Source organism: Anopheles merus, chromosome 3R (genome assembly GCF_017562075.2).
Source record: "Anopheles merus strain MAF chromosome 3R, AmerM5.1, whole genome shotgun sequence".
Classification (NCBI taxonomy): Eukaryota; Metazoa; Arthropoda; class Insecta; order Diptera; family Culicidae; genus Anopheles; species Anopheles merus.
In genome coordinates, this window is record NC_054084.1 from 43053763 (window position 1) to 43071588 (window position 17826).

The 17826-nt window shown below is 44.0% G+C and overlaps 2 protein-coding genes across 6 annotated transcripts in view; one reads left to right on the forward strand and one right to left on the reverse strand.

Moving 5' to 3' along the window:
* The window catches only part of LOC121595235 (mucin-5AC), a 162598-nt gene that overhangs the window by 112834 nt on the left and 31938 nt on the right, over positions 1-17826 (forward strand). For all 5 annotated transcript variants that reach the window (XM_041919023.1, XM_041919024.1, XM_041919021.1 and 2 more), the window contains 4 exons: positions 3538-3730; positions 7911-8539; positions 16769-16934; positions 17057-17450. In XM_041919023.1, coding sequence (XP_041774957.1) covers positions 3538-3730; positions 7911-8539; positions 16769-16934; positions 17057-17450 — 1382 coding nt within the window. The remainder of the gene's footprint in view (positions 1-3537; positions 3731-7910; positions 8540-16768; positions 16935-17056; positions 17451-17826) is intronic.
* LOC121595236 lies at positions 5654-6421 on the reverse strand. The gene is made up of 3 exons (XM_041919027.1): positions 6192-6421; positions 5876-6126; positions 5654-5811 (listed from the first exon to the last, which is right to left on the reverse strand). Exons 1-3 carry the CDS (start codon positions 6310-6312, stop codon positions 5770-5772), a joined length of 414 nt encoding a protein of 137 aa, XP_041774961.1. The 5' UTR covers positions 6313-6421; the 3' UTR covers positions 5654-5769.

A 17826-nucleotide genomic window follows, 5' to 3' on the forward strand; every position in this document is an offset into this window, starting at 1 on the left:
GAGTGACGCATTGAGGGAAGTGTAGCTGTTTTCAGGCATAGTGTTCGAAGTTGGATGTTGAATAGTAATTATGTATGTATTTTTTGCTTTCCATTATAATTTTAATTCACTGCAAAACAGGTGTGTCCCTCTCGCTTTGTCATACAAAATATTAGTAAGAAAATTGACGATTCAAATTGCTTATACTATCATAAATATTACATCTCATCGGCGTCTTCCAGACAGACATAAACTATATTAACTTTAACCAATTTGCTTACAAGAAACGATTCGGCATCAGCATTTCCAGAGCTCGACAGTCACGCCTTCCAACGTGCGACAAACATTATCCGTCTGTAAAGGACTCTAATAAATTTGAGTAAATTTAAAATGGTGCCTGCCCAATTTTGCTATGCTTGCACAGCAAAACCACTTTACCATACGAAACATTCCGCACCAGAGCAGCGTCTTTTTGCTTCCTTAGACCCATTGCGCTCACGTCTGCTTGCTAAGAAAAAGATAGTTTAGCTTAAGTACCTTCAACAAAACCTTCTTCCCGTTACGGTTGCTGTTTAGTGAATCGTTTGATATGCTCTCGCAAAACATAAACGAGATGTAACTCTCTTCCTCCCATATCTTCCATACAATGGAATGAAATGTGAGAGGGAGGTAGTTTTCGTCTATTCGCTCCCTTTGCGAAAAATAACAGCCAAAAAGGAAAAACATTCACAGATTCCGAAGGGAATGTCTGTGGCGTCTTTTTCTTTCGTCTTCTTTTTCTTTTTCGCATCCCCTGTCCCCACCGAACATGGTTGGACTTCCGGAAGATATGGTCCCTTTTTTCGACCATGTGACGGAGCTCTAACGGAGGGTGGTGTGTGCACGCTTGTATGCTTACCCCACCGCACAACAAGGAAGCGCGCCGCCAAGGAAACGATGCAGACGGAAGCATAAATCACATAAAAATGTAATTTCTACCAACGAAATCCTGCCCGGTTTTTCGGCTGGCCACCGTCGCCAGCAATACACACACGCTCTCTCTATGTATGCACGTTGAGGACAGCAATCTGTGGCCCGTAATCGGAATAGCGCAACGAGGCGAAGAAAAAAAAACGCCCGAAAGATGCTTTGACAACGGGGGGACACCAAATGTTAAATAAATTTCACTGCCTTCGCTTCCACCGCGTAAAACAAACGAGCACCGGGCGCACGTCAAATGAAACGGATGAAACAAATGGTAGTTAGCAACATTTTATGCCACAGCCAAAATTCTTTCAATAAACATTCGCTTAGCTTTGCCGTTGATAAGATGAGCGACGGAATATGGGCGACCACGGTGTTGTTTGCTCTCGCCGTTCTAGCGTGCTAATAAATGGAACGAAAAATCTGATGCGCTTTTATATATGTGCCACGTGGCGGATGAGGCCGGGGTGCGTGGAGATGGAACGATCCACCCCCGATTTAGAGATGGATATCAACCCTATTATCGAGTAATAAGGAACTGTCTCTGTCTGGCATCTCTGTCTGTGGTATTCATACAAATGTAAGGGAAATGTCTGGCTCCATTCCTTCATCAATATCGTTACCTAGATTTCGGAGCATTATTTATCATCTCCCTGTTTACCCACTTTTCTCGCAATCGTATTATGCACGACAAAATGAGTTCCATCAAAATGCTTATCCCTTTTTTCGTTCGATGTTCCGACGAATAGTTTACAGAAATTCATCGACAAACGGACAGCTTTCAACTTTTTATACCATTCACCATTCACAAACCATCCGACCGATTGCGAAAATGTTTTAAAATCACTTCTTTTCAATCTATTTACGAAGGCACAAGTTTTGAGCGTTTGAAGATTGATTCATTTTCAGCGATTAAGCCAGCACATTGAATCTCTTTTTTTGATTACATTAAGCGAACGGAGAAATGTAAATAGAGATACGCTCAAGCCATTGGACATTGAATCGCAGTACAGAAAGGAGAAATTTTCTGTTGAATTCATATCAATTTGTACTCCAACTGGATGGTTATTGTTTGGAATGGAAAAGATAAATAAAATTCGTTTACATTTGCAAATATCTTTTGATTATATCTCGCAACGCACAAAATAATCTCAATCGAATGCTGAAACTTTAGTTATCAATGGCGTTTTTAAGCACGAAACTATAAAGCTCTTCGGAATACATTAAGGACTGGTCACAGTTGCATTTATCTTAAAAAGAATACTTGATGTTACAAGACCAGTTATGAGACAAATGAACTCCACAAAACCCCTTGAAATTATTCCAACAACAATAATTTGCAGAAAAAAATGTATTTGCCTACTCTTACTTATCGCCTAAATGTATGCAATGTGTGTTATATTCATTTTGCAGACAATTGGTTACTAAATATTGACAAATGTTTTGAAAATAAACTGTTATTGAAAACAATTGTTTCTTTTGCTTCTTATTTGGCAAAACAACTATAATCGGTTTAATCCTGCATTTTGACTTCCACTTGCAAAGCTTCCGCCAACATAGAGTCGGAAAAGGAAAGGTCTTTGGTGAATGACGTTATTAAGCTTAAAAGCACCACGTTTTATTTCAATACTTCAACAGTATTATAAATTTCAACTCAATGAAAACGTGAACCTGTACTTTAAAAGGGAATGGAACGCAATGGAACACACCTAATTAAAGAAGTGAAGTTCGTTTCTTGACGCATATAATGTTTACCATAGCTTCTTCTTATTTGGCGTAGCAGTCCAAGATGGTCCTAGCCTACTTTAGCCATAAATGCACTTGACCTAAGTACCTAAGCAATACCTAAAGGGGAGCTAAATTCATACGGGGCTAGAATTAATGACGAGCATGTTGTTGATTCGTATAACGTAATGACTTTATTAAGAGAAGTTTCAAAGTAATGCTAATTAAGTTTAATGTTCTCTACAATTATTAAATAAATTAGTTGATAGAAGTAAATATTTTTCCATGGATGAAGATAGTGTGTAGTGGGCTTAACAATTACGCCCATTCGGCACTTCTATTATTTTTAATGGATTTTTTATTGGTGTTTTTAAATGTTTGTGTTATAAAATTTGTGTTAAAAATATTAAATTATTTTACCAAATTTATAACAATTAAATTGATACAAATAATATTGCATACTTTCAGGCGCTAAGCAAGCACGGCCAAGCGAAAATGTTTACTTTTGCCTAAGCTTTTTTAAATATATGTTTGTTGATGTTTTAATGTTTTTGAAGTATTTTAAATATTTTTGTAATTTTATCTTTACCCTTCAAACTTATTAGCAAAATCATTTCTTCTTATAACATAATCAAACGATTTAACAGCAATTCAAGCATTCTTTCATCTTCAATCTCGTCCTATTTCTTATCTTGTAGGGTTAAATAATCGCACAGCTAATTTTGTGCTCCATAAATTTCTTCCACATAATAGAATTTAGTTCCATTCCTCCACTCCTACTCCCGCTCCTCCCGTCTGGTCTAATCATGTTCCGCATACAGTGCCGGCAGCTATAATAGCTTTCCCTCTGTTACTCCCTTTCATCCACAGCCAAAGACGCGTCCACCGAATGCGATGCCCCAGCGATACGCAAGTCTTCCATGTTCGAGTCCACCCAAGCTGCAGGATTTGACCGGATCAAATGATACCGCCGGCGGAAGTCTGGACGGTGGCCGAAACAAGCTCGGCATCGGTATCAGCGCAGTGCACGATGCGGTACTGCGGGGGATGGCCCGACTGCCCGGTACGTTGCCTTGTTGCATGCTTCCTTATCGCTTATATTTGCATACAATCTCTCCCCTCTGAGTTTAATTCATCTTTGTGTCGCTATTTGTGTCGAAAGTACGGCGCTGTTTAATTTTAATCATTTATTGAATTGAAATGTTTGGTTGAACGTTAGCTAAACCCTTTTTTTACATTAAACACGTTTTCCAAAACCATGCGAAACAGAATGAAATGAATCCGGTTTTCCCGTAACGTTTGCACCATAATTAGCCCAATTATGGCTACTTCAGTTAACAACCACATCGGGTAAAATCCCATGAAACCCTGGGGCAGTACACTGCAACGCTTTCCACAACTTAATAGCGTTTGTGGGGGAAAATTAAATTTTCATATCAGTAACACCCACCACCTTGCACCGGTGCACCACCATGCACTGCTGGTGGCGTTACCGTGTCCTTTTAACGGACTTTGTGCACGAGCGTTTTTTTTCCTTCGTTTTGTGTGCTCTTTGCGATTAAGCCGTTCTTCCGTAGATCATCCCCCATCACCACAACCATCCTATTTTACCCCCTTGGGATGCAATGAGAGAAAACATTGCGCTCGAGCAAAAATTGTAAAAAAAATCGCACAAGAAAAATGCTCGGAATGAGCGAAAACAGCAAGCATATTTTTATTTGGTTTCACTTCACACGAAGCTTTTGCACCGAGCCTGAGGATTTAGTTGCATTGCAGAGTTCCATCGCGTTTCGTGGCGCCAACCCCACGTACCACGTACACACAGCAGGCGAATTGACATTTGCCTCAACTCTCTACGGTGCACTTTCACGGAGGGATGAAATTATGTGCACCGGGGGAAAATGTGCGAAATGAAGTAAATAAGAGCAGGATGGGGAAAAGGAAAACAGAGCACAGGAGCAGAAACAAATAATCGAACAGAAACTACTAGCAGAAGCTTGTGGTTGTGTACTGTGGCGGGCCCGTGTGTGTGTGTGTGTGTGTGCCAGACCAGGCATCGTATAAAGAGCAAAGATTAATGAGATAGCCTACAGGCACGCAGCTGGCTGACGCTAATGGTGTGTGAGTTGTTGTCGTAATTATTCTACGCTTAGTAGTGAGAACAGCGTTAGATATGGGATGAAATTAAGCTCGAAATGGGGGATATGTTAGTGGAAGAAGATTTTTTTTTTTTTTGCAATTACAATTAGTACTATTTTCTAAAATTAGTAAAATAAAATCGTCCCGCTTTGACCGAGCACACGCTACCCCAGCTTACTCGCACACTCACCACAGTTGATTGATGATAACCTTTAACGTTTATAATTGTACATATGGCGTTTATTAGAGATGGGGAACCTGCTAGGTTCGTTTCGTGTCTTCAATGGTACTAAGTATTTTTTGCACCCAAATGTTGTTCTTCATGAGATGGTTAAAGCATACATTCTCTTCCGGACAGTTTTGAGCTCATGTTTTAAAATACGGGCGTTATGATTCGAATTCTGGACAGCTTCAAAATTTCATCTATTCTCTTCATATTCACACTCACGCTACACTTTTTTAGCTTCTAACTTATTTAATGTTATTAACACCCAATTCTGAGTGTAGGAGTCCCCTAGACCGACAGAACAACGGTCTTAAAATCAACGGGGTATGAGTGCTGCTTTTCTCTGGTGGTCGTAGAAGCATAGAACCGAAGAACTTATATGCGAATTGATGATCGTTCCCGTACGGCCTTCAAGGAATTTGTCATATATATCTTCACGTTGTTTTCTTGTTATTTTAACAGTTTAACCACTTTTTTTTACAAAAGCTATCATAATTTACTTCGATTTTCCGGAATTTGAAACATAATACAAATAAAATACAGCGCCTATCACAATTATATGGACAGTCGTTTTTCGCGATTTGCGGAAAATCCATAAGAAATAGATAAAAACAGTGAATGTATGAGTTGTGCACAATACTATTTTTCATCTTCGTATATTTTTTTCAAAAAATTTTAACACGTCCTTATATACATATATTTCAATTCCGTTTTTTCGGTGGCACTGTTACATTAGTCTAATATTTATTCGGTGGTGCAAAATTGTATCGCTTCGTCGTCTGCAAAAGCAAAAGTTTCGTGTAAAATTGTTTGTGCAATCTAACATAAAACACTCATATTTACCGGCGGCAGATTCTTTTCCACCCTTTCGAAATGATAGTGATACTCCTCGAGTAGACGCTTCTGCTCATCCTCCTCGGGTCCGATCCGGAACTTGTACACACCGGACGAGTACGCTATCGTTCCTACCTTGTCGGGAGGTTTAGCGTAAAGCTTGGCTATCGCTGCGTACGGATACTCGGTGGTGGTGGTGGTGGTACTGGTGCTACCTTCTGTAGGAGTCGTTGCGGCCAGACTACTCACTCGATCGGTATCTATTGGGCGGTTAGACACCGTCAATACGGGTTCACGACTACGTAAGCTTGCTGAAATACCATACCCATGCTTCCTTCCACATCCTGCCGCTCGGGTAAGGGGCTGCCACGAGTAACTCCAATTAAGAGTGCACCAATCAAGCAGACTAGAAAATATTGACCACCCCTGCTACCTGCACCAGCCATTGCAAACGAATAGCGATGAAACTGTGATGAAATAAAAACACACTACTTGCCACGGGAACGATCGGTACGACACTGACACGGCACTGATACCTCGTACCTCGGCGCCTGATGCTGCGGCTCTCGGTGGATTGTTTTGTTTCTTTCCTCTATCGATTGATACTACGCGGGAATGGGAAACCCCCAGACGATAAGATGAAGCGAGCGAAATCATCGTTTAATCATCCATTTGATTCGCAATTGCTGGCCGACTGGTTGGGTGGCGCTGGGAGCACTGATTGATCTGTATTACTTCTTTTCATCGTTTTGTGTCTGCTTGTGTTTGTGTATTTACACCGGCTACACAAACATTAATCAAATGGTTGGTTACTGCTTGGCTCACTTCAATGATTACAGCGCCAATCATTATTTCCTTCGCTTCGTACGGGGATTGTAAAGGCAAATTGAGTAGCTCTTTATTTCCCTTTTTAGTTTAGTAATTCGTTTTCGAAAATAAATTATTCAATTAAATCAATCTAACCCCAAATAATATGATTTAATATTGAAGAAATTTAATACAAAGCACTAACTGTAATGTTCAATTTATGGCACTACAGAATCCAAAACGAACACGAAGCACGAGAGCAGGTATTTGCAGTTGTAAAACACACCCGTTGCACTGTTTAGCAACATGTTGTAAACACCTGGCAAAAGACACAGGTGACCATAAACATGGGCCGGAAATAAACGTTCAGATTGACACCGCCTCCAGACGGAAATGCATTTATGGCGTCTTGTTTAAGGCATGCTGGCCATTGATTTATATGATTGCCGGAGACCTTTAAGCCGCTAGCTAGCAGGTTTTACTGTTCTAACCCTACCCATTTAGACTCCTATTCCCTTTTTATTGGCTCTCCTTTTCAAGGCTGTATTGTAAATCCTTTCGGTTGGTGGCATGTGAGATTATGTGCTCAACCTACCCTCCGATTTCCATCCACCAACCATCCACCATTGTTAACACGAAATGTCTGGGAACAGCGTCTATGCTGATTTAGTAACTGCTAATAAAGTTTTATGATCAAGCGTGATCATGATTGGATAGGGACAAAATCAAAGGCGCATTTATTTACGTGTGTAGAAATACACACGCAAAACGAGCGTCTGTTAACTCTCGAAGCGATATTTGACACCCCGCCAAAGAAGGCTTTTCTAGTCGGGGCTTTCTGGTGGAGTGCTGGTAGTGTAGGTAGGTTCACAGTTTGCAAGGGGGCTTTAGAATGATAAGGGTAAGCATGATTAATGTGCTGCTAAAGAACTTACAGACGGCTGTGGAGGTGTTGGTGGCTTCTCACAACATTCAAACATCCCACCGGAAGTTGGCCGGAAAAGAAATGCTATTTCAAAGAAGTGCCTGACATATTCTGAGAAGGATATTGAGGTTCCTGTTCAGTTGTTCAAAGGAGGTCAATTTTATCATTATCTGAATTCTATGGAACAATTTATATCATTTTTTTGTTTAAAGCCTGATCCCAGTGGCCACCCAGTTCATCTCTTGGTTGATTAATAAATATTGGAGGAATTGGCCCCTCATTTCTCCCTTTTTGAACCATCTTCCATTGCAGAACCGATCCTCAACGAACACCCCGTGACGATCTACCCCGGCCGAGCGTCACCAACCCGCCGCATGCCTCCCCGCACCCTGTCCGGTTCGATGGAACGCCATCGGTTTCCGGCGTCGGACAACTCCACGCCTTCGTCGCAGGAAAACTCCTCGCCCGAGAACAACGAGTCCGAGTACAACGAATCGTCCCTGTCGCCCACACACGGACACCTGCAACCGCTCCAGGGTGGCACCCCCGTCAACTCACTGTTGAGCCGAATATTTCACCAAAATGTGGCCGCAGCAGCAGCACCACCACCACCGGTGTCGTCTACGGTCAGTGCTTCGCACCATGCAGCACGCAGTCATCGCCTTCCCTCATCGGCGGGTGGTGTCATGCTACCGTCAAGAACGGCCGGACGGCCGGGTGGTGACAGCGACGATGAGCGTTTCTCCGACGATTCACTAGAAGAATCCTCCCTTCCACCACCACCCGGACCACCGACCGTACCTCCGCCTCCGTCCCTTTCCGCACCGGTAACACCGTCGAAACGGCACAGCATCGCCTGGGAGGTGAATCTGGACGATCCGGCCAGCTTTGGCGATCCGCTCATCACCACGCCGAAATGCTCCACCGCCATCAGCTCGAAGGTAGGTGGTAGGGCCCTTGTGTCCGCATGGCCTTGTTATTAGCAGCGATTAGTAGATTTTTTTAGCATTCGTAAACAAACAAACAAACAAAGGTAAAGCATTTCCTGGGTTGAGGAAATTTATATCCAACCGTCCCGGGTTTTCCGCCGCCATCACTTAATGAGGCGTGTTAACTGAACCGATTTCGATAATCTACATGCTAGCCTCGTTTTAATAGCGATCCGCCTGTGTCCCCCTTTCCCTCGCGTTGATAGTAGAAAGGTCCTTTGGTAGTATCGTTGCAGGGAAAAGGATTATGGGAACATGGAACACGTTTTTTGTACGTGCATGCGCGAGAAGGCTAGCTACTAGCACACACTGTTGCGTTTTACGGTGTTGCGTGTCGGATTTTCACAACCCTTGAAACGAATGGGACATGGGGTGAACCCCTGCTTTGGATCACAATTATCGTGAATTTAACTGTTTCTTTTCTCCTTCTCTCTGGCCTCGGCGGATTCCTCGGCATTCCATTGTATATTCAAGTAATGTTGTCTGATTAACTTTATAGCTTTGTTTGTTGTTTTGATCGTTATCTACATGTTCGTCCACTCCTTCCTAGATTGTGCTCAATTTGGGTAGCTTGCTAAATCTCTGAAATCTGTTCCGTTTGATATTTTTAAAAGCAAAATGAAGTTAAATGAAGTGTCACTTACTGGGAAAAAACATGCTTTTAAATATGTTGTCAAATTAGACATTTAAATGACGGGAGAGTATATATGTGCAAATCAGAAACGAACATTGTACATCCGCCTGTAACAATTTAAAATTCTCATCCCCTGCATCCTTATGTTGAAGGTTTGAATCATTTTCCTCCCTCAAGAATAAGCCACAAAGATGGAGTGCGGTACACAAAAATAGGGTACGAATATTTTCCGCATTTCCCCTAGCACAACGTACAAAAAAAAAAGGCAAAAGATACACCTTTTTCCAGCGATAAAATAATCATAAGAGCGATAACCGTCATAAGGATTGTGATGAAAGTTTCCCCCAGATGTGGAATGGAAATGAGGGTTACTGTTATCCTAAGCGCATGTAAACACTCTCCCCTCGCTGTGTTCCCACATTTCCATTATCTCGGGGCATATAACAATCCTTCGTAATGTTCCTTTAATATTTATTGAATTTTAAACTTCTTATTTCACAAGAAAAATGCATCATTTTACCAATTATTTGATCTAATAACAAACTGACAAAGGATTCTTCTACTTAACACATTTCATGTGTGTTTTCTTCCACCGCTTCCGTTCATCCCCCATATCAATCATTCCGCCCACTGGAACCGGGAAAAGCTCCCGAGAAAGCTTTGCCCCAGCACAACCTTCCAAAAAATGAAAGCCACCGTGGCACGTGCCGTTCATCAAAAGCTGGCAATTTCAATTATGAAAAGTATCCTATGGTTTCGTAAGAAAAACGGTTACAGCACAAAAAAACGCCCCTGACAACCCTCGCTTACTCCATATCCCTGGGGGTCTATTTTCCATGCTCTCATATGTCGTTTTTAACAAGCACAACCGAAAATGACCGACCACCACCACACACAGCGAGATAGATAGAGTGTTTATGGAGCGGGGGGGGGGGAACTGAACCGACCAGGACTTGCGGGAAGATGCGACCACCAAACTACTTTGTGCCGGAGCACTATAAACACGCGCACCATCATCAAAACCGTGCTCGTGATGCGTTCGTGCCAAGGATCCATTTCCACCCGTACGTGTTTGTGTACCTCACGCGGCGCCCCGTTATCACACACTTTTCATCTCTATTTATAAAACGACGGGATGTGAAATATGACGCCTCGTTTCATCTACCTTCAAGGGGATTGGAGACAGGGTATCCAAAGTACGCAGCAACAACCAGCCGAAGCTTCCTCTTATGGCCCTATCTACCCACCTGCACCTCTCCTCCCTCCCTGACGCCCAGTTCGACAACTTTTTGGCCCAAGTTGGCAGTGTATGCTTTATTGGCAAGTTGGCGTAAATTTATGTTCCGCACCAGAGAAGAATGCCTAATCGTCGGTCGGTTGTGTGTGTGAGTGTGAGTGTGAATGTGTGTGTGTTTATGTGGCCGGTAACGGACGCGGTCACAAATTGGATTGGAATTGGAAGATATGGGGGCTGTCCGAGCAAAAAAAAAAAAACAAATAAAAATGAATACACCGGCAAGTTAAACGAGACACATGCGTATCTTCTCGCTCGATCGAGAGCCTCTGATTATGACCTTTTGTATCTTTTATTGCCCTTTAGAGTTATTGCATATTTTCAGGCGCTTTCGCTTTGGGTCATTTCGTTTCCCCGCTTCTAAGAACTGTCCAAGAAATGTCCAACCCCGAATCGGTCAACTGTCCAATAGCGAGAAGCATCACGCCGATTTGGGGCCACCATCTCTCGGCACCATTTACTTAATTGTATCCACTTCAAACAGGACATTGTATTGTGGGGTATAAATTTTCTTCTGCTCCACGTCGAGAGTGCGTTACCGCATCAGGGAGGGGGGGGGGGAGGTTATGTGACCTTCGTTCCATGTCGCTGGTAGACACGGACACGCGCTAGTAGGATGCGCGGGTTTTGAGGGTTAACTGAGTTCCAGCGTCCATCTGCTTCGCCGTTTGACAAAGGTTTCGGCAAACGAAATGGCATACATAAATATTTAAGTGGACATGGAGATGCGCTCGTGCGTTTGAGGCAGGTTGAAATGACATATGGTAAGATCTAGTTTCAACACAGAAGGGGATCCAAGATGTACGAGGATGTAACGAAGAGAATAGCGTGCTTTTTTAGCATTTGAGGATGATTTAGTTCAACTAAGCATCAGTTCGCGTTATCATCATTGCCATATTAAAAGAAAGCATTTTTAATTCCTTGAAGAGCGAAAATGTCAGAAATGTCTGGTGCAAAGGACCAGACATCTCCCCCAAACACAGCCAAGCTTATTGAGCTGTGCTGTTGTGTTCTATAGTGCCTATCTTACCCTTTTCCCCTAGACGGATGCTGCAACAATGTTGCTGCAAATCCTTTATCCAACCAACCAATCGTTACTGCTGACTTCGCATAATTCATTTGCATACCTTCACGAAGCACCAAGCGCCGGTCCCTGTGCGGCATACTGGCATAGGCTTCGATGACAACATTTTCCAACCAAAAGCATATTCTTCTTTCTCTCCGCCGAGACACCACGATACACACTTGCCACACTTACTATCTGGCACCGGTTCCTCATCAGCAACAAAAGGAGAAACCCTCCCATTAATCCTAACGGCGCAAAACTGCTACCAATCTGCATCTCCGTACACCGGTAGAAGGTGTTTTGGGATCGAAAAGCGGCCGTTTTTGGCCTACTTTTGTGTCGTTCACCCGGCTGGCTGGCTGGCTGGGTGTGATATATACCGCTGCAAACCAACCGCCCAAGTGTATACATGCTTCTCGAGGGAAATCCCGAACAAAAGGTCGGGGAGATCCTTTTTGCACACGGATGTGTTGGGCCGTTAAAAAAAGAGTACACACGAGACACTCGATTTCCGGTTTGCCACCGATGCTCGCGATACTTTGGGTGTGTGTGTGTGTGTATGTGTGTTATGTTACTCGTTGCAGCTACGATATGTGTGCCAAAGGAAAACAAAACCTGGGACAGCTTCCGGTACGCTATCGTCCGCTATCGCTGATATTGTACCCTACTTTTTCGCAAAACAAGGTGGCAACACCAGTCGTGTGCTAAAGTGCAACGTACTCCAAAAAAAGAAGGGAAACGGAAGCGCACAATGAGATAAAATGGACGAAAATGGGCACGCAAACGTCTAAGCCTCTATATTAAACGCAAAATAGAATTTGAATGTTGATTTTCTACAAAATTAGTTAATATTTCACAATTAGCTCCTAAAATTGGTTCATAATATTAAAAATTTTAGGATATTTTAAGATACATGACATTTTGTGTGTTTATACCTTTTGTCGTTGTTCGCTCTCAGAAAATCGCCTTCCAATAAAGAGGCAACTGCATAAATGGTGCACTAACCGCAAACCAAGCCGACAACACTTATTATGATTTGTCGGCTCATTGGAATGCATTGTCACGATCTCGACGATGCTCCAGTGCAGCAGGGTATGCCCTACATATAGCTGTTGTCACCGTTTTTTTTCACAAAGCCACATCCTAAAGCTCTTTCCGCATAAAAAAAACAGAAGCAGAAATAACTATACATCTGCATCGGCACCGCAGTCTACGATGCACGCAACATCAAGCTTATCGAACCAAACAGGCAGCATCATACTGTGTGCATGAATATAAGCAGCATCTTTGGGCTTGGGAGACTTTCTACTCACCTGGCAACAGTCACCGCATCGCATCCTTGCCGGTGGGCGATAAGAACGGGAACACTGTCAAGTCGCATTCGGTTCGTTTGTTCGCTTCCTTTTATTAGGACTGCTTTGCACAAATGGAACTGATAGTGGTGGCGAAAAACCTGAGCCATCTTATTCCCCTATGGGCTGACTGTTGCTCCCGGGTCTCTCGATGGTGAAGCATATATGCACTTGAGCGATAGATGATACCGTGTGTTGTGTTGTGTTGTGTTGTGCGAGAGGTGTCGGTGTTTTTATTTGCCTTTCAACACCTTCACTGCACGAGGTGTCAAATGATGGCATTGTATGGAATATTAGATGAAGTACAGCGTTGAGTTTGCTTGTAGCTTGATTGTCTAACGCGGGATGTTTTGATATCTTTCAAGAGATGGTAATCCTGGTAGGAAACCTATCGTAATAGTTGAGCTCGCTGAAGGTCGTTATCACCACCAGAATTGATGCAATCAGTGAGGATATTGGGTTCAAATTTTAAACAAATGTAAAATTAAGTCTGTATCATATAAGATTTTTTACCATTTGCTACGAAAAGGTAAACCCTTTAAAGTACAAATTTTCCAAAATGCCCCTGGAAGCAATAGAGAAGCAATAATCAAAGGTCTAATTCTATATTTTGTACATAAACTCGTACGTCGTGCTACACATTTGTATTCCGGTTTCAAGTGCGGTATTACACATTTGCACCACTTGGACCACGCCAGCCAGCCAGCCAGCCAGCCACGGGGAAACCGTATCAAACCGCGTGGAAGCTGCACCCGCGTGCAATTTATACCGAGTGACCAGAACCTGCAGCTACAAACATTCCTTTGTTGTCTGCTGCCAGATGCAAATTCCACCACACTCTCTCCTCGCTAGCACCGCAGATAGTCGAATGATAATGCGGTGGTACACCTCCTACATTTGAGAGTGCACGCGCCCACCCACCACCAACTTTTCCACCTTCAAAAGCTACCAAATTTTGAATTCACTTCGTAATGTAGCGTTCCCACCTCCCTGCCCCGGACTGCCACCGTGCCGCGCGACATGAAACGTAAAGCAAAACTTGCGCTGCTGTTGCTATGCTAGAGTTTTCCCTGTTTCCCAGTTATTTGCACCGCCGAAGATAATGCACTTTTGGTTGCCCGCGCCACACCACCACAGATACCACCACCCTCCCACCCAATTGTACATAAGCATTTTCGCTTATCTATTCGCACCGAAGACCGGCCCGCAGGACAGAGTGCCACCTCGACGCGGACTGGTTTGCCAAATTAAAGGGAAGGCAAATTTAAATGCATTTTCAAAAGGATTTCGCCCACTCCCAGCGCGAAAGCGATCGCAGATCATTGGTTAGAAGAAACGATGCCACCCCCCGGTATGCGGCACAATTGGATGGAAAGCGTGTGATAAATTTCCTCGAAAGCAATGCCCTCTGGGATCGGTAAAATGGTGCGAGAGAGTGTGTGTGTGAGAGAGAGAGAATCGAAATCAGTTGCATTTGGCAGCAATTAAAAGCGCACTGATGCCACAGCGCTACAGCAGTCGCCTGCAACAAAAGTGTATCAGTAAGAGCCTTTTAATCTTCCATTTGCTTGCTCTTCCTGCTGCTGCTGCTGCTGCTGATGCTGCTGCTGTTTGCATTGTTTGCATTTCATCACTACCTCTCGGAAGTGTAGAAAGTATTCAATGGGGTTTTTTTAGTGAAAAGTTTAATTAAAAGCCACCAACTTCTAAAACTCATAGCCGCACAGCTTCGGTTGTGGCCGGCAAGAGCGCAAACTGCTACGGACGATCGCAAAAGGGGGAACAAGTTTGGAAAATCTTTCACCGTGTGTTGAAACATTTCTGCGAACAATTCACTCTGCCTTTTTGCCATTCGTGTGCTACAGTGTATTTTGTGATGCAAGCTACAATCTGTTGAATTTCCTTTTCGCTTAGCTGTTGCCTGGGCGCAAAAGGTCAACCTAATTGGCCGGAGAGTGTTGTGATGTTCCACTGAAAATGCATCTCATCTCAAGGAAAGTGCAGGGCAGCACAGCAACCACCAGCACATCAAACTGTTTTCCTTGCACTCTTATACTCCGTGCCGTGGGATTGCGAATGGCCGTGCTAAAATGGCAAAAGTAGATGGAAATTGTGCCTGCCCACTCCTGGAATGCCGGTGGAGAAAAACGATCGACTGACAGCTTCATCCGTTATTTAGCACATCAACGTCAGCATTAATATTGCAAAGTTTTTCCACTCCGATGTTTGTGCTGTTTCATCTCGTTCTGGCGAAACTTTTTCGAGCATACTACTTGCCCGAACGGGGAAAGCAATGGAAGGCAACGTTTGCAATTATTTGCGATACCGACCGTATCGCGGACCGCGATCGGATCGCGCGAACTGCTACTCCTGTCACTCGAGTCGATGTCGAGTTCTGTTGACACATTTAACTTTTTGGCTTGGTTTGAATATTTAGCGACCACTTTTGCTTTCTTGCTCTCTGTGTGCTGTGTTGTCAATGCACTTTTGCCGGTTCGGTTAGAACAATTTTCGGGCTTAGAATGTGCAATCGCTCTTTAAAGAGGTTGAAAAATACATTCATTGTAGATGTAATGTACCATATAAACATAGGAATTTCACAGTTCGTTAGACTTCATAACCAAACTTCATTTCCCCACATATTAGAGAGCTCTTACCACATAACCAAACTAACTGCTCAGCCTTGTCCCAGTTAACCGATTTAGATTACCTGGTTGAAATGTGGTTGACAGGAAATGGCACCTACTATCAGGTGCCTTCTGTAATATGCCCACCTGGGGCACTGAAAGTTTCGCAGCACATTTGTCTCCCCACAGCCTCCGACAGAAGACTGCACGAGAAGACGACGTGTTAACCTTCCCTCTCTAGGTCCCCGGAGGTGGGATATCCCGAGCGCGTTGCAAAAACCACACGTCTATCCCCCCTTTCTCAAGGTACTAGGGACACTTCACACAACGCTTGACGTGACCTCAAATGTTCATATGTGCCACAAAGCGTACCTACCCACAACGACGTCGTCCCGTCCAGCATCATTAGCTTCATTTGTCAATGTCCTGAACTCTCCGGACACTCGGAAACCTTTACCTTACCGCTTCGCTAATGCACTGACAGTTCTGGAAAGATTACACACAGAAACACACTACCCGCTTTCAGGAAGGAAGAGCGCCGGTTGGGGAAAACATAAAGTTCAAACATAGACTAACTCACACACACACATAAAACGGGTAACACGTGCTCTTCACACGGAACTAAAACCTGCACCAGACTTCCGGTAACAATCGCTCATGCCCCCTCGTTTGTTCCAACAATTAGACCGGTCAGCGTTTGGGCATCATGTATTTCTCATGAAGTTCTACTGTTCTGCTTCACATAATTTCAAAGCAAAAATGGTTCGAATGAATTGTTTCTCTTTCACTTCCCCGCGGTTCAATTGTGGTAAATTAAACAAAAAATTAAATTAATGTAAATTGACAGCCAGACAACTGGAGGTCGAGTTAGGAAAGTGAAATGTTAAACTCCCTCCCGTGGCCTTTTGCCTTCCAATGAAGTCAATTTTCGTGTCTGTAGTCCTGAGGACCGTGTTAAATTGAACAGTGATATGTTGTATTTGTTGCTCAACATTTCCTGTCCTGTACAGCGTGGCTCTGTGTATTCAATATTCAAAACAACATACCTGGGAGTTCCGTCCGAACACGACGGCTCGCCGAACACGCCGTGCTGGAAATAATTCATGCAATAGTTTGTTTGTTTTGTTTGCTTTTTTGCCATCAATCAACAATTCAAAGTTTTGATCCAAACCCCGTTTCATTGCTCCTATTGTTTTCCCTCGTTGCAGGTGGTTGGCCGACGGAAACCTGGCCCCAAGCACGCGACCAGCTCGCAGTCAAGCCTGGAATCGACGCCCAGCAACATCAAGAGCGAATCGAACGAGTGGCCCGATCCACCGGACATACCAATCTGCAGTACCGAGGATGAGGCGGCGTCCATTTACTCTGACTCTGGTAATAAAAAAGGAAACAACTCTCACCAATGCCCTCTCTCAAACATTTCCCTTTGTTTTTTCCTTTATCTAACTGTATTAACTCTTTCTCTCTATCTCTCTCTCCATCACTACGTACTTCAGACGACCTTATACCACATATCCCGGACATTAGCGGGCGCGGCACGTACATCATACGCAAGGGACGTCGGCAACGGCAACGGCTTGCCAGCCTCGATCCGGAAGCACCCAACAACCTTCCGGACGCTCTTTCGCATCCCATGCAGCTGCAACAGCCGCTGCAGCAGCAGCAGCAGCACACATCGCAACGGCCCGACTCGCTCGGTGACGATCACATCCTGCGTGGTCTCCCGAGTCCCGTCTTTCCCGCGTCAATGATCACGCCCAAATCACGCCACAGCATCGATCTCGGCCTATCGTCGGCAAACAAGGCTGGCGGGCTTGGCGGTGGTGTGTCGCTCCTCAAATCATCACCCTCGGCACCCCAGAAGCTACCCAGCTCCGTACTGTCCCCAAGGTAAGTGTGGCAGGAAACACCGTGTTGATTAAGTCAACAACTGCACAAGAATCAACCCGCAGTAGAGCAGCAGGCAGCAATCAGCCTTTCATCGTCAGCGTTTGGAGTCTTTCATCTTTCGGCCTTGGCGGGCCAGAGGTAGACAGCGGGAAGGGTTTCTTCCGTTTAAACTCATTGCCTGCTCCCAATTTCATGATTAAAGTAGCTTCTTACAACGACGAGCAAAACCCAAAATGAGGGAGAATGTGAGAAAAGGCTTTTTCTTATCATCATCTCTCTCTCTGTTGTTCGCATGGCCTGGCGCGATGGATGGTAACGAACTCAAAAGGCCTAAATAAATGCAGGCAAGCAAGCAGGAAAGCAACCACACCAACAC

Bases quoted from the DNA above. Each gene is read 5' to 3' on its own strand.
- LOC121595236 (XM_041919027.1), bottom strand. From the start codon at position 6,312: ATGGCTGGTGCAGGTAGCAGGGGTGGTCAATATTTTCTAGTCTGCTTG. The intron at 6,127-6,191 runs GTATGGTATTTC...ACCGCCCAATAG, and splicing joins GGATGTGGAAGGAAGCATGG to ATACCGATCGAGTGAGTAGT. The intron at 5,812-5,875 runs GTAAATATGAGT...TTGCTTTTGCAG, and splicing joins TGGAAAAGAATCTGCCGCCG to ACGACGAAGCGATACAATTT.